At 34.7% G+C, this 17,300-nt stretch overlaps 1 protein-coding gene across 3 annotated transcripts in view; it reads right to left on the bottom strand.

Annotated features, from left to right (window-relative positions):
* The window catches only part of LOC150097976 (protein phosphatase methylesterase 1), a 371,474-nt gene that overhangs the window by 257,896 nt on the left and 96,278 nt on the right, over positions 1–17,300 (bottom strand). For all 3 annotated transcript variants that reach the window (XR_016549609.1, XM_090406577.1, XM_090406576.1), the window contains exon 5: positions 920–971. Coding sequence is in view for 2 of the 3 variants with exons in the window: in XM_090406577.1 (XP_090262703.1) it covers positions 920–971 (52 nt within the window). In the remaining variant the exon portion in view is untranslated. The remainder of the gene's footprint in view (positions 1–919; positions 972–17,300) is intronic.

Below are 17,300 nucleotides of genomic sequence, written 5' to 3'. Positions count from 1 at the left end.
TATTATTCATAATAATACAGAATACAGAATAATAATTAACAGAATAACCAACACCAAGAAGGGGAAAAAATACACTTTTTTTTAAAAATACATAAATACAGGATCACAGTAAAATCATTCTCATTCCACATATTAAGGATATAGCAGAAAAAATAACCAAAGTTCTTTGTACATATGATACCACTCCATCCACTTTCAAATCTTTCATTCAACTAGCTACTTTTATATATTCTCCTAAAGATTGACTACATCCTCTTGAACATCCTGGAGTATATAAAGTTCCTTGTGCCTGCAAATTAACCTACTTTGGACAGGCATGGTAGATCAGTTAACATCCACCTTGAAGAATATTAACATTACATCCGATATCGCCTGTATAGCAAATCAGTATTGGCAGACCTGGATACTCCTTCACATAGAATCAGATGGAGAAAAACATCTTTATTGCATAGGAGTTGTTACAGGTCTGAGAGGCTATTCTTAGAATTAGCATTGGCTATGAAGCACTCTCCCAACATGGACAAGTATAGTTGAATTAATTTACCAAAAATCTGAGAGATTATAATTTTAAGATGTAATAGTTGGACTTCTCTAAATTAATTTTGTAGTTATCTGACTGACAGAGAGAGAGAGTGCTATATAAGAACTTAAATTGTTTCTACAACTACTTGGTTTAGTGCTGTGTTCCTGTAACAGTTATCATTGTGCTCTGATAATGGCAAACCAGCAAAACATTAGTGAGTTTAATAGAGGAATTTTTTATCTTTGGTGTTGGTTATACCATTAAGCATTATTATGAGTATATAAATGTATATAATATAGTGTCAGATATATAAAAGCTGCTATCTAGTCTACAACTCAACTTGTTATTTGTGTCTGGTCTAAACTATACTTATGTTAATATAAATAATATTCTTACTTCGCCAATATTTCAGCAGACAGATTTCTTTCATCTAATGTTCGTGTTTCACCTAATAAAAGAATGTTTAGCTTTAAAGAAAGCCTAATTGAAAGGAAACATGGTTAATTAGAGTATAAAAAAAGATTAATTCATAATAGCAAAACTATTCCACTAATTCTAAAACTTCAAAAGCCTGATTTTGTTCAGATTTTCTACCTACATCTACAATTATTAAAAGAAATTTAAAAGAAAGTACAGATAATTTTCCCATTATGTCCAGGTCATTATACTCACACCTACCAAGCAGATAACTTTAAACACATCTTTGTATGGCTCACCTCATCATGTCACATACAGTCAAAAGATAACATATCATCCGTACTTTCTGACTGCACTCTTAGGGAACAATATGCTATCATCAAATTTTTATGGTCAGAAAGGTATCAAATCTGAGATTTGTAGAGGAATGTTAGCAGAGTATAATGAAAAATGTGTAAGTCATAAAAAAAAGCATACAAATGGACAGAAAAGTTTCAATAATGAAACTGAAAACTGTTGCAGAAAAGAAAGAAGCCTACTTTAAAAGGTATTCTTAATACATTATGACAAGGCTCACATTCATTTAGCTGACTGCGATCAACAAATATTCGATAATTTTAATCTGCAATTCATACTCATCTGTCCTGGTCTGGGGCTCTCCTCAAGTGATCATCACCATTTTTCCTGAAATAATAAAGACAAAAAACTTTGCATACTTGCCTCGGGCAAGTATGTAACAAACCAAAAAAAAAAAAAAAAAAACATTCTTCTCAGAGGTATCAAGAAGCACATAGACCAATTTAATAAGGTGCTTGGGAAAAAAAAAAGTACGAAGATGATAATGGTGAAAAATAACTGCAATCAAGGGCTGACTCAGATAAAAATGAGTCAAGATATTTAAAAATAGAACTTTTTACTCATAGAAGAATAGGCTTTATTGTTTTCAAGTATATCAAAAAATGTTGATGTATTGTTCAGAATTATATATACACAGGTAACCCTCGTATAACGCAGATGTTAGGTTCCATAGAAATGCTGCGTTACATAAATCGCATCACGTTATGCGAGACTAAGATCACATAGAAAAAGTAGGGTTATGTTCCGAAATCGTTTTTTTTTTAATAAATAAATACTATGAAACAAATACAGTATAAAATTATAAAAGTTACAAATTGTACGTGTACAATTTGAAATTTTTATTTAAGTGCAAAGCGTGTTGCTCAAATACACGAGCAACGCTCTTTGCACTTATTGTTGACCCAACAATAACACTGTCTCGGATTTTATGTTCATTTTATTTGATTGTTCGAATTGTAGATTCATTTAAATTCAAAGTCCTTGCAACTCATGGTTTTTCTTCATTTTTTCAACTGATCCAAGATTTTAATTTTTTCTTCGAGAGAAACGAATTTTCTTTTCGATGTTGATTTTTCCCCTTTCGGTGCAGTTTTGGTGGCCATTACTATAAAAATAATTTTTTTACATAAAAAAAAAACCATGATTTTTAATGCACTTTCCTGGCAGAAAACCAAGACAATTTTCAACAGTAAACAGTTGATGATACGCCAAAAAAATATGTACATGCATGCTAAAGGGTGTTTCCCATAATATAAATTCGCTACTTATAACTACATGCGCGATACGGGCAGACAAATTTAATGAAGATAAAATTTGGTTTTTAAGTAGTGTGGTGAAAAATATATGAAAAGATAAAGGGTTACTACAATTTGTAGACCGCATTATATCGAAACAGCATTGTATAAGTGCCACGAGGGTTACCTGTATATACAGGTAATTTAGAAAAATGAACATATCCCAACCCCGAGTTAATAGTACGTTTCATATATATATATATATGTGTGTGTGTGTATGCATGTGTGGGAGTGTGTATATTTTTACTTTCTTCCTCCACATTCTGAATAGCTGAACTTTTAAATTCAAACTAAGAAAACACTGAAACTAAACTCCTTATTAACTCTGCATGCAGATTCACATCCCAGGATATTGCCTTGTAACTTAACCTCTTAAATTAACCTAATTAATTCATTACACCCATAAAGAAATTGAGACTTCACATTCTTCTACCCAAATAAAAATCTTTACTTTACAAAAAACACAAACATAAACATTAAATCAACTTCTTAACTAAGCAAGTGCCAGTATATTCTTCAAATCACAATACCAAAAAAAAAAAAAAAAAAATATGCATAACTTCCTTACAATCATGTGAACCAACACATATATCAACAAAACTTTTGGAATTTCAGTTTTACCTGAAATCCTGAATTTACCTGAGATCCATTATTAATGCAAAGAATTGCTGTTCAGAAGATGTTAGAAGAAGATTAGGAATGGCTAAAACAGGCAGAGACTTCTTTATAATCTGGAAGGATGGATCTATCTCCGTGGGGACCAAGTTGAGGATTTTGGATGCAGTTGTTTTTCATACAGTGTGACTTATGGATGTGAGACGTGGAACCTAAAGAAGTCTGATAGGAAAAGGATATCTGCTTTTGAGGTGTGGTGTTACAGAAGGCTGCTGAGGATATCATATACTGAAAGGCATATGAATAACATATAGTCAAAGCCATACAAATGAATGGGTGTTAGAAAAGATCAGTAGAACTTTAAGGCTCCTTAAGGATATTGACAGAAAAAAGTTAAAATATATTGGACATGATGAAAGGATGGAAGGAGGACTTCTCAGAACAGCAATAGAATGTAAAGTTCCTGAAAAAAGAGGAAGGGGTAGACCAGCATTTCTCACCCTCTTTGCCCTTGCAGAACCCTTGAAATAATATCCATGTTGTAGGGAACCCCTACATAATAATTATTATATATCATTGTTAGTATCTTTATTATTTATGAATTTAAAGATCATGAGGAAAACAAATAATAAGTGCTATAATAACTATCGTTTATTTGTAATTTTCAAAATAATAAGATAAATCAAAGCAAAATGTCATATAAACAAAAATATGTGCCAAAGAATTGTTATTTTTGAAACAAATATGAATAATAAAGTTTAATTTTCTAATGTGAAACCTGTGCCCTTTTGGTACACAAATACTTAATTTGGGGTCGGATTTTAGATAAACAAACACGGATTACATCTTCAACAGAAAGGAGACGATTTCTGTCTTTGCTCTTAACACTTGTCAAACAAGAAAAAGCTTGCTCACACATATAAGACATTGAAATCTGCAGCAATATATTTATTGCTTTCCTATGAATAGTAGGATACGCTTCTTTAACAGAAATCCAGAACTTGTCCAGGGATAGGTCAGTAAATCTCATCTTGAATGTATGATCAGATTACAGCCCACAAAGTTCTTCCTCTTCTCTTAAAGTCAAGTTCTCAGGATGAGCAGAAGATTCCAAGTATGGATCTCTCACCCAATCATACATTTGTGTTGGAAGGGACGGAAAATAATGTTCGATTTTTATCATCAGTTCTTCCAGGTGGATTACAATAAGACTTGAAATTTGATGATATCCATCTTTACTTTTAAGTCCCACCAATAATTGAAACATATTAAGATTCCCTTTTGCAACATGATTTTTACAAAGATTCAGCCTTCTTTTAAATCCAAGAATCTTGTCACTTGAAGTTAATATATTTTCTCCAGGACCCTGCAGTGACTTGTTCAGCATATTAATGTAATGAAAAATGTCAGCTAAATAGGCTAGCATCTGTACCCACTTGGCAAAATCTTGTTTATTGTTTTCTTGAAAATATCTTTGCAATTCATCTTTTAGCTCAAACACCCTATTTAGAACTTTTCCTCTACTTGGCCACCGGATTTCTGTATAGAGCAAAAGATTTATATGCTCTTTGTCCAGGTTTTCACACAGAGTTTTAAACATTCTAGAGTGAACTGGCTTTTGTTTAATGAAGTTAAATATTTTTGTGGCATCGTCAAGAACTTTTTTCAGTTCATCACTAAGAGATTTTGACATCAACACTTCTCTGTGAATAAAACTGTGTGTTGAGACAACATCGGCATTTTCTTCTTTTACATAAGAAACAAAACCTCTTCTGGAGCCAACCATGGATGGAGCACCATCAGTACACATGCCAATACGTTTCTTCCAAGAAAGACCTTTTGTTTTCGGATATGAGGATAAAATATTGAATATATCTATTCCTCTGCTTGTCTTAGGTAATTCTTTACGACAGAGAAAGTTTTCTTGAATTTCATCCTCATTAACAAATCTTACAAAAGCTACAATGTAACAGTTATTGGTAAGATCTGATGACTCGTCAACTTGGATGGAAAAACTGCTATTTTTCAGTTTATCGCACAAAACCTCCTCGACGTCATTTGACATATCATGGATACGTCGACTTATCGTACTGTTTGAAACTGGAATATCTTCAATATCTCGTAATGCATCTTGTCTCAGCATTTTACCCACTATAATTTTACATGCTGGCACTATTAGGTTCTCACCAACTGTGTGACTTTTCCTTTTCTGTGCAATAATTTCTGCTACCAAATAACTTGCTTCCTGAGCCTTTTCACTGACACTGAATTTATTCATAAAAATTGCACTCTGTTTCTTTAGAGATTGCAATAGCATTTTAAAATAATCAGCACTTTTATTTTTCATATCATTGTGATTTTTCGTGAAATGTCTTTTCAATTTTGCTGGAGCCATTGCTGTATTTGAAAGTTGTTTGCCACAGACGAGACACAGTGGAAGAGGACAATCTGGATCACCAGTCAATGTAAAGCCCATTGATAAGTAATTTTCATTGTAAAAACGAACCTTTTTTGTATTCGTTTTTGTATTTGTGTTTTGAAATTCGGTATGAGATTCTAATTCTTCATCACTAGCCTCTTCAGAATTGGCTAGATTTTTTCTCTTCAAAAATTTCCACATTTTAACGGTTAGAAATTTCTATAAAATAAAAAATGTAAAAAAGATGATAAATCAAAATTAGACTAATAAAACTGAAGCACAAAACATAAATAAAGGAAAACAAAAGAAAAACATGGGAAAACGGGGAGAAAGAGAGAGAAAACAGAACTCCAGTATACAGTGATCATTGTTACATCGTGCAAAGCACTTATGTAACCTTATTCACCATTCAGAACAAACTATCGATATATTGAATTAAAAGTGTGAATATATTTTCACGTAGGTTAGCTAACAGTGGTTGCCATGTAACTCAAATAAAATTGGTCTTGAAACAATAAAAATACTTAATACATGCAACACTATCATTAAAGGTGTTAGTTTTTTAAAAAATTGCTTAAATTAAAGGGCTGAGAAAATTAGTTTATAAAACAGATTCAGTTATGTTAGTAATATAATATTTAGTAAATTAATAAAAATATAATAGAAAAAGTATAATAAAAAGAAATTAAACATTATGAAAAATTGGGTGGTCCCCGTTAATGCATAAGTACCAAATAATGTAATTAATAATATTATTTAAACATAATTATTATTTATTTGAGTCTAACTTTCATAAATACATAACACCTAAATAAATACACAATTTGTAACAATATAACTAATAAATTGATGAAATAGCAAAAATCGATTGCTCAAACTATCGACTGCAACCTGAAATAAAGGAGTAACCTTCCCAAAAATTATGATCACCGTAAAGTGGAATTTAGCCGAGAAAATATACAAACTTTTCATATTAACGAATGAATATGTACCTACACGCTAGAAAACACATAGGATTGATAAGAGACCGACTGCACTTCTCACGTTTCTTGCTTGCACTGACTCATAAGCGACACTAGGTAGCGCTACAACTAGCTCCAGTTGCCGTATGATAAGTGGATCATGGACAGCATTGCCTCACATCCTAGTGGGAGTTAATAGAACTAACGTGAACTCGAATTTATTCCTTTCAGAGAACATTTATTATTTTTAATTGTATGAAGAGCCAAAGGCTTCAATTCGGCGACATGAACTTATTTAAGTTAAGGGATATTGCATCCCAAATTATTTCTTAGCCGAATAAGAAACTCAAAGAGTTTCATGCCGAATATAGAAACTATATAAAGTTCGGCGATTCCAAGCATAAGCAAATACCTGGAAAGCAGCACCTGATCCATTTGGGTAGTGCAAACTGAGGCAACTCATACAAAGGGTGGAGCAAGCTCCAATCACTATTCTTGGTATTTACCCATAATGTGAACTTAGCTCCTAGGAGCTGTATTACTGTTCAACATTATGAGAGGAGGTGAGGTCACTACCCAGACCAGTTTCAACCTTTTTTGAGGTCTCATCAGTGAGTAGGTAGACCTAGTTAATACCAAGTTTGTAGCGAACAGAACTTACATCCCTTCTATGAGAATTGCCACGAAGGTGTCTTAATTTGCTTACGCTTGGAATCTCCGAACTTTATATAGTTTCTATATTCGGCATGAAACTCTGAGTTTCTTATTCGGCTAAGAAACAATATGGGATGCAATATCCCTTAACTTAAATAAGTTCATGTCGCCGAATTGAATTTGGCTCTTCATATAATTAATAATTGATTAAGACTTCTTGGCAATTTTCATAGAAGGGATGTAAGTTCTGTTCGCTACAAACTTGGTATTAACTAGGTCTACCTACTCACTGATGAGACCTCAAAAAAGGTCGAAACCAGTCTGGGTAGTGACCTCACCTCCTCTCATAATGTTGAACAGTAATACAGCTCCTAGGAGCTAAGTTCACATTATGGGTAAATACCAAGAATAATGATTGGAGCTTGCTCCACCCTTTCTAAGAGTTGCCTCAGTTTGCACTACCTAAATGGATCAGGTGCTGCTTTCCAGGTATTTGCTTACGCTTGGAATCACCGAACTTTATATAGTTTCTATATTCGGCATGAAACTCTTTGAGTTTCTTATTCGGCTAAGAAACAATATGGGATGCAATATCCCTTAACTTAAATAAGGTTATTATTTTGTTCCACTGTTTAAGTTCATTTATTTGCCACTGCTATTCATTATTATTTCTCGCGGAACCCCTAGCAATGTCTCACGGAACCCCGGTTGAGAAACACTGGGGTAGACCATCAGTGAGATGGATGGATGGTGTGTCTGGAGTGAGTGACTAATCTTCAGAGAGTTGAAGCCTCCAGAAAAGCATACAACAGGACCCACATGGCAAGGACTGGTGTCACACATCAAGCATCTGAGTGACCATACAGCATCTGTGGATGTCCAATGAACGGATGGATGGATATGTACACCATTCACTAAATAAAAATGACCAACACAATAGATGCAATTCTTTTTCTTTTTACTTTTCATAATATGCACATTCAAAGGATGTAGGGGATCCATGGAAAGCATTACACGATTAACTTTACAGCATAACTAATCTCATGTCAACAATTTTCCACAACATTAGTCAATAACTTGTCAGCACTAAAGGATAACTACTAAAGTCATCACCCATGACCTGAATCACTCCTGGACAGGAAACTCAACATGACTCCACTTTGTGAGAGTCAAAAGCCTGCCAGAGAGTAGGGCTGCTTTACTCCCAAGGAAGGAAGCAAGCCCAAAAATGAGCATCATCAAATGTCATCAGTGACAGCCAGATCCAGAAGAGATACCAAGGTTGAGGCAATGCAAGTCATATAGTTCTCATATACAAGTAGTAAAAGGGAGTATAACATCTTATTATTAAAATACTCTGCAATAGAGATAGCTGTAGAAAGTTTTTCCCCTCTTGGTTATAATTTAAACTAAACTTGCCAAAAAATTATATTCTTGTTTAATCCTTTATCCAAATGTCAAGTGTGCATGTGAAGTATCTTCACCAATTGTATATAGGAAATACCTTGCTTAGAAAGAATGTCAACAGACACTCCCATTGGCAAGGTGCATCAAGCCATGCAATGAGTCACGTGTTTGTAGCCAGTATAAATTGAAGAATATGATGATCCCAAGCAGTGCAACTGTGTCCAGGTGAAATGACTGCAAGAAGGGAACTGATGATTTTTGAAAGTGGTGTTGTGACAGGATGACATGTTGCAGGCCTAAATGTTTTGTCAACAATTTGAAAAATCAGTGATATCATACTGAGATGGAAGCGTAAGGAGTCAAGTGCAAGCTCCCCGCAGTGGATGAACCACAACACTCACTGAACATGACCGTAGGGTGCTATGAAGGATAATATGTAAAAACCACCTTTTGTCAGCAGACAAGTTGAATGTGAAGTTCTGGGCATTGACTGGAACATGAATCTGCACAAAAACATTTAGAACCAAGCCTCACAATATGAGTTTCCATGGTAGGACCCCAATATGCAAAACCCATATTACCCAAACCAATATGCAGGGCATCTTCAGTGATGCAAAGAGTGTGTACAGTGGGGCGTGGAAGCTTGGAGAGATGTGTTACGATAAATCATGCTGCACCCCCTCTACTGAGCAGATGGATGGGTGTGGATGTGATGGATGCCCAGTGAACATCTCTTACCAAAGTGTGTAACCTCAACTATGAAATTTGGAAGTGGCGGTGTGATGGTATGGTCCAGCTTTTCCTGGTTTGACCTCAGACTTCTGTTTGTGTATCCACAAACAGTGAACTCCGAGAGGTATCTGGACAATGCAATGCTTCCTACTTTGTGGCATTTCTATGGAACTGACCTTTGTCTCTTTCAGCATAGCACTATGCTTACTGTGCCATAAGGCTGCTTCTGAAAGTGCATGGTTTGTGGACATGAACATCACCACACTGACTGACGTTCACAGAATGATCTCAACCCTATTGAACATCTGTGGGATGAACTGAAGCATTGGATGAGGTCAAGGGACATCCACCTCACAACAGGAAGAATGGTTCAAAATTCCCATTGATTGTGGAAAGTATGCCTCGTAGGATTGATACAGTGATTGCAGCAAAAGGTGGGTGCCGTGACTGTTTGTTTCTTACACTATGGTGTCTGTTGACTTCTTTCCAAGCAGAGTATAAGATCTGATAATATTGGAATGGTGAAAGATAATAACAGGCTAATTTGGAGGAAAATTTTTGACTGGAAATTTAATAGTCATGTAACTTTTTCATGTAGTACTATCATAATGTCCTGTACACTCCCTGAGGATGTTGTCAATTTGATGATGATGACACCAATATTGAGAAAAAACAGCTATGCAGGCACACGACGCAAACTCACACACACCTATGTCCCCAAGAATGTCCAGTAGCTAAAGTACTAACTCAAGTATCCAAAAGGTCATGAAGTGAAAGAACAGAGGAAGAGGATGAGGAAAAGAGAAAGAAATATACATTTAAATCACAGGAAAAAAATCAAACAGGACTGAACATACATTTCTCAAACTTCAGGAGCATCAAATATAATTATACAGATCAACCTTCTAGAGCAATTAATCAGTACACACACACACACACACACACACACACACACACACACACACACACACACACACACACACACACACACACACACACACACACACAGTGATTTGCCCACATTCAAGAGTTAATTCCTTGATTGAAATTGGACAAAAGAAGCTCATGTGGAAAACTGATTTCTAACATGACAATTTAAAAAAAATAAGAATGAACTGGTCAACATTTAGGTCAGAATTTAAAGTTACAAAATAATTTAATATCTTAAAACTTACTCTTCATTTGAAAAACAAAATACAGTTGATCCTTAAAGAATGAAGACTTCAACTGCTGAACTGCACGGATCCACTTATATGCAATTTTTTAAGAATAAATATATTTGAAACATTTTTGGAGATTTGCGACAATTTGAAAAAACTCACAGACAAACTGCGTAGCTTAGAAATATTGAAAAAATGAAGAAAAATGAATGAATGCATAAAATATTATTTAGATACTAGTCTTTTATCATTTACTACCATAAAGTATACATAAATTTATTCATAAAGAGTTAAGTTATCAAAACTTACAGACTGTACATGGCCATTTGCAGTCGAGAGAAATGTAAACAAACGTAAAGATGCAGTGTTAAATCATAACTGCATAAAATTAACTGTTATTAATCAGTTAAACAGTTTAATTAAGCATAAAATAAAATTTTATAATGATGCATTCATTAGCATATAGGCTAGGCTACCACGAAGTAATCGTATCAATTGCACTAAGCTGCCAAAAAGTAATCATATTGCTGCTGCTCCGTTATCAATGAATGAATCGTTCTACTGTAAATAAATATGAATTTCTTTTTCACATTATCTTTTCATTTTTGATGTCTAGTGTTAGTAATATGTATAACATCTACAGTGCTTTGTATCATATAAGACAATACTGAAGTAGGTAGTGATAGACATATTATTCATCTTGTAAACAGACGATAAACTTACAGTATCAATAAATAGAGTACAGTTTGTTGAATGTATTTTCACTTATGATTTTGTTTCATAGCATACCATACAAAATGTGTTAATCGACTGTTTATGTTATCGATAAGGCTTCCGGTCAACAGTAGCCTATTAGTAAGTTGTGCTGGGGAGTCAAAAGTTATACACAGATTTTTGAACGTGGGGGGGGGGAAGGTTTGGAACAACTAATCTCCCATAATATATTACTTCCATAACATAAACATGCAGTAAAAAAAATAATTTAAAATTATGAATCTTTTCATGGTGTACAGTACGGACAGATTGGCCTTCAGATACTGTTGATGGTGGTGATGGGTGGTAGAAGGCATTGATGGTAGTTGTGTGTAGTAAGTGAATTAAGTAGTAGGGAAGATGGTGAGATATGCGTGTGTAGCGGAGTGGAGTACCCTCCTGCAATGAGTCTTTGGACTCCTTGGAAGTGTCATGTAATAATAACAATAATAATTTTTACTGTTGTTTCTATACATTAGAATTATTTTTTAGTTTTGGTTTTGTAACCACATTTGGCACTTGAATGTGTCTGATAAAAAATTGATATTTGTGTTTAAAAAAAATGTGAAGTATTTGAGATTAATTATATTTAACAGACATCTGGGGTGCTTAAGGGTCAAAGCTGTATAACTGAGAGGAGACCTCCACATAGCCTTTAAAGGAATGCGGAGAACCGACCAGGGCTTCTGACCTAATGTCCAATCCTCACCTTCTCGTGGTGCACCCTGTTGGGTATCTACTTTGATACTGAACGAACGAGGATGGGCTGCCAATTTGGAATTTATCCGACCAAATTGTATTCTTATTGGTTAAACCAAAATAAAAAATGATGGTACATGACAAAATTTCATGCCGGCTGGGGCGTCGCCCGGTTAAACAAGGCCCCCGTTGTTTTCGCCAGGGAACCAGGGCGAACAGCGAAAAGTCAGCTACTGGAACAAATCTGAAAACAAACCCCAACTCAACATCACCAGAGTTAAAGATCAGTACTATCAACATAAGAAGCCTGAATGGCAAAGAAATGGAGCTAGCTGAGGAATTAGATAAGTACCATATCGACATCATAGGGGTGACTGAAACAAAAAAGACAAAAACTGGTGAGATCTTTCTGAGCAATAAATACAAAATGTTACATTCAGGCAATTACAATCAAGGAAAAGAAGGAGTAGCCATAGTATTCAACACAAAATACGAGGCTAATCTTCTTGAATGGCAGTCAGTCTCAAGTAGAGTAATGTGGGCAAATATGAGAATGGGGAACTGGACAATGAGACTGATTTGTGCCTATGGTCCCACAGAAGGTTCTACTGAGGTAGACGTGGAGGAATTTTTTGAGGCTTTAGAAAAAGCAACTGACACAATGAAAGAGGAAAAGCTGGTCCTTGTTGGGGATCTAAATAGCAGAGTAGGAAATGATTGTGAGACATACAAAAATATTTTGGGAAAATTTGGAGAAAAGAGCAAAGCTAATAATAATGGCAAATATCTGTTGGATTTCTGCTCAGGACATGGACTGGTTATTACTAACACCATGTTCCAACATAAAAATGTGCACAAATTCACGTGGAGAGAAGAGGCAAGGAATAAGAAAAGTCTCATTGACTATGTTATTGTTAATAGTGATGTTTTCTCCCTGGTGCAGGACACCAGAGTGTACAGAGGATTTGAAATTGGAAGTGATCACTATTTAGTCTTGAGCAGGATAAAATTGAATTTCATATTGAAAAGAATAACATGTAAGAAAGTTTTAAAGTGAATAAAAGTTGAGCAGCTCTCGGATGTGAACTGTAGACTAAAATACAGAAAGATTATTGAAGAGAAAATGAGAGTTTGAGAACAGGAATCAAACCTTGGAGATTCAGTGGCAAACTCTGAAGAAAACATTGATTGATTCTGCCAGAGAAGCATGTGGTGAGGTTGTGTGCAAGGATAAAAAAATCAGAACCCTCTGGTGGACACAGGAAGTTAAAGAGGCAGTGAAGGAAAAGAAGAAAGCATATCAAAAGTTCCTGGCAAATAAGTCAGCTTTTACTCTTACAGAATACAGAAACAAATGTAAGAAAGCTAAACAGTGTGTAAAATTAGCTAAACAAAAGTCATGGGAGGACTTTGGCAAGAATATAGAAAATAAATATCAAGAAGGTGGCAAAATATTCTGGAGGTTGTTGAAGAAGCTTAAGAATGGAGGAAAGAGTGCTGTAAAAGGAGTTAGAGATGATAAAGGTGACATGAAAACAGGAGAAAAAAGATATCCTTGAAGTATGGAGTAATTACTTTGAAAAACTGCTAAATGAAACAAGCAGTGATGACAGCACAGTGATAAAAAACACTGACCAGGCATGCAGTCAGGAATACATATCCATACTTGAAGTAGAAAAAGCCATCATACGCTTGAAATGTGGAAAGGTAGCAGGAGTAGATGATATTCGACCAGAAATGCTGAAGTATGGTGGTATAAAAGTCTTACAGTGGCTGCACTGCATAGTTCAGAAAGCCTGGACAGAGGGACGAATTCCCGATGATTGGAGTAGAGCTCTCATAGTACCCATATATAAAAAGGGAAATAAAACTGAATGTGAGAATTACAGAGGTATTTCCCTACTGAGTGTTCCTGGCAAGATCTATGCAAGTATACTTGAGAAACGGTTGAGAAGAATTGTGGAAGAAAAGCTTGGTGAAGAATAAGCTGGATTCAGGCCAAATAGAGGCTGTCAGGATCAGATCTTCACTTTACGACAAATAGTCGAGAAAGCATGGGAATATAACAAAGATCTGTATTTAAGTTTTGTCGATTTGGAAAAGGCATATGACAAGGTGCCAAGAGAGAAGCTATTCAATACGCTGCAGTTATATGGTGTCAATGGGGCATTATATCAAGCAATACTTAGTCTTTATTTGAGTTGTAAGTCAGCAGTTAGAATTGAAGGAAGTACAGGAAGATGGTTTAATGTTAAATCTGGTGTGAGACAAGGATGTACATTATCCCCTCTGTTATTCATTATCTATATGGATCACATTATGAAGGAATGTGGTATTAAACCTGATATCAAAATTGGAGATGTTAATGTCAGCTCTTTGCTTTATGTGGATGATGTTATACTTCTAAATAAATCCGCAACAAGTCTGCAAGATTCTCTGACTAAATTGAATAGCTGTTGTAATAGACATGGTATGAAGGTCAGCAATAAAAAGACAAAGACAATGAAAATAGGCAGAATCATTGAAAATGTCATCTGTGTTGTGAATGGAGAACCTGTGGAACGAGTAAAACATTTCAGCTATTTAGGCACGATTTTTACTAAAGATGGTAAATTAAATATAGAAATAGACAACAGATCAGCAAAGCTGGTATGGTGGGAAGTCAATTGAATAAATTCATATGGAATAAGAAAGAAATTAGTCGGAACACTAAATTAGCTGTATACAAGACAGTGTTCAAACCAGTTTTAACTTATGGATCTGAGAGCTGGGTCAGAAGTAAAACACTTGACCAAAGACTAGAGACCACAGATTTGAGTGTCCTGAGAAAAATTAGAGGCCTGAACAGATGGCATCAATGGCAATATCATATTAAAAATGAGGATATTAGGAAAGAACTTGACATTGCCAGCATCCAGGAATGCGTTAGCAGAGCTAATCTCAGGTGGTATGGTCACTTAAATAGAATGGGAGAGGAAAGATTAGCAAAACAAGTGTTCTCTGCCAGGTTGGCAGGAAAACGACCCAGAGGAAGACCAAGATATAGGTGGATTGATACGGTACAAAGTGCCTTAGACGATAGAAATATAAGATCTGATAATGTTGAAGTCTTGACAAGTAACAGACTGATTTGGAGGAAAATTGTAGATAGGAAGTTAGTAATGATGTAATTTTTTCATGTAGTACTGTCATATCCTGTACACCCCTTGAGGGTACATGGCAGGAATTTGATGACGATGATGATGATGATGAACAGACATCTGATAATTGTAATATTTTCAATGGTTCTTTATTGTAAGTCAAAAGTATTCTTCTCACTAACAACATGGCAACCATCAACTTCTCGCTTGCTGCTTAGTTGAACAAGTACATATGCTCACTGAGGAGATTGATGGGAGACTGAAAGCTTGAACGTTCAGTACTGGGATAACAACAAAAACAAGAGAAGTTTGAAAACGAAGACCAGAGAATTTTTTTTCAAAAAAACATGACAGTCAGAATATATTAACAAAAGATTCCAAAAAGGAATTTTACCAAGGTAAATCTTATTGCAATAAATGAACAGTAACAAAAGGAGATATTAATGTTCTATTTCAACATGCAAAGAAATGTTAAAATGAAAAGTTTCTTTCTTTTGTCTCAAGTACACTGGTGATATTAATGAATTATTTTCTCAGAAACAAGTGATGGGATTAGAAAAATCTGAAACTGTAAAGTGGCATTAATGAAATGCTCTACTTGAATACGTTTCTGTTTAGCTCTACTTGAATACATTTCTGTTTAGCTCTACTTGAATACATTTCTGTTTATAAAGTAGGATGAAACTGTTTCTCTCTGTCAAGGAGATGTGATCTATGCTTCTTAAAATTAAGCTGCCTAAGGTAAGCCAATATTTATCAGCAATAACAAATGGAACAATATATACTAAATAAGGAAACACTGCAGAGTCCCATGGAAGTTAAGGAGAAAAGGGAAAAGTTTATATTTTGAGAAAAGACCTAGGTCTGGTAGACTAATCATGCACATGTTAAAAAAAATCAATAATAGAATGAGTCAGGGAATTAATGAATTTATCCTCTAAAGCAGGGGTCGGCAACTTTTTCAGACTTGCAGGCCACATTCAACTTTTATTTTTAACAATCGGGCCACCAGCATAGCAGGAACAATCTATAGATTATGAATACTTTGCTTCTTAAATATGTTTTGATGAGCAGTCAAAGAAGCTTGTTATTTATACTTTATTAATTTCATTTTTTCTAAGTCCACAGTTCAATTCCTTGTATTGGTTTTCATGTTCATTCTCGTAATGACGTCTGATATTATATTCTTTCATAATAGCAACACTTTTATGACAAACAAGACAAAGGGGCTTACCCCCATTTTCAATAAAGAAGTGCTTGCTGTTTCATTCATCATTAAACCTCCTTCCTTCATCTGCAATTGTACGTTTTCTTGAAACCATTGTCTGAAATTATTTTTAACAAATATATATACTCTGAAAATAATAGTTGATGTTATTGAATTATATATAAAGGACGGACCAGGGAAAGTGACTGCAAAAGTGTGCCAAAATCTCGGTTGTCGTCGGATGAAGTTGCCTTTGTTATCCCCAATCATGATGTCTCACATGGTTGACTCGTGCGCCAAGTTGCACGACGATATCACGAAGTATAGGTATAAAATTATTTTTAATTTATTATTCATATTTTTTAAATAATTCAACATGTGGGCTATATGCCATGTAAATATGGTCAACCCTTTATGGGCTGCCAAAAATGTACGTTTGGGCCGCCAGTTGCCGACCCCTGCTCTAAAGAATAAAGAGATCTCAAAAGAATAGTTTATTTTAGAATGTTCTAAATCCAATCAGTTTTACAGCAAAGAATATTTTGCTTGTAAATAATTTGGTTTTATTAAATATGTATTTTTTTATTTGGTCTTGAGTCAATCATTTCCTGGATTCTAAAAATGATTGAGTTTAAAAGTCATTGCACCAATTGCATATGAGGTCTTGTAAAATTCCTTAACACTCAATATAGTATGCCAACAGATGAGAGACCCTTCTACACTTCTGCGCATGTCACAAGAAGGAGAATCCATTCTGATAACAGGGTAAAATTATACAGAAAAACAGAATTATTAGAATATCTAAGTTCATTTTCAAATGAACTTAGATATTCTAAACTTACAGTTCAGAGAACTGAGACACTTAATGTCCTAAACCAATTAATTATTTATGACTTGTTGTGACTCTTTAACAAAAACACGCAAATAAAAGTTTTAAAAAAATACCATTATCAAATCCTT

The sequence above is a fragment of the Typopeltis vanoorti genome, chromosome 16 (assembly GCF_054136105.1).
Source record: "Typopeltis vanoorti isolate ZY-2024b chromosome 16, IOZ_Tvanoo_1.0, whole genome shotgun sequence".
NCBI classification, from domain to species: Eukaryota; Metazoa; Arthropoda; class Arachnida; order Uropygi; family Thelyphonidae; genus Typopeltis; species Typopeltis vanoorti.
This window is presented reverse-complemented; position numbering and strand designations above follow the sequence as displayed.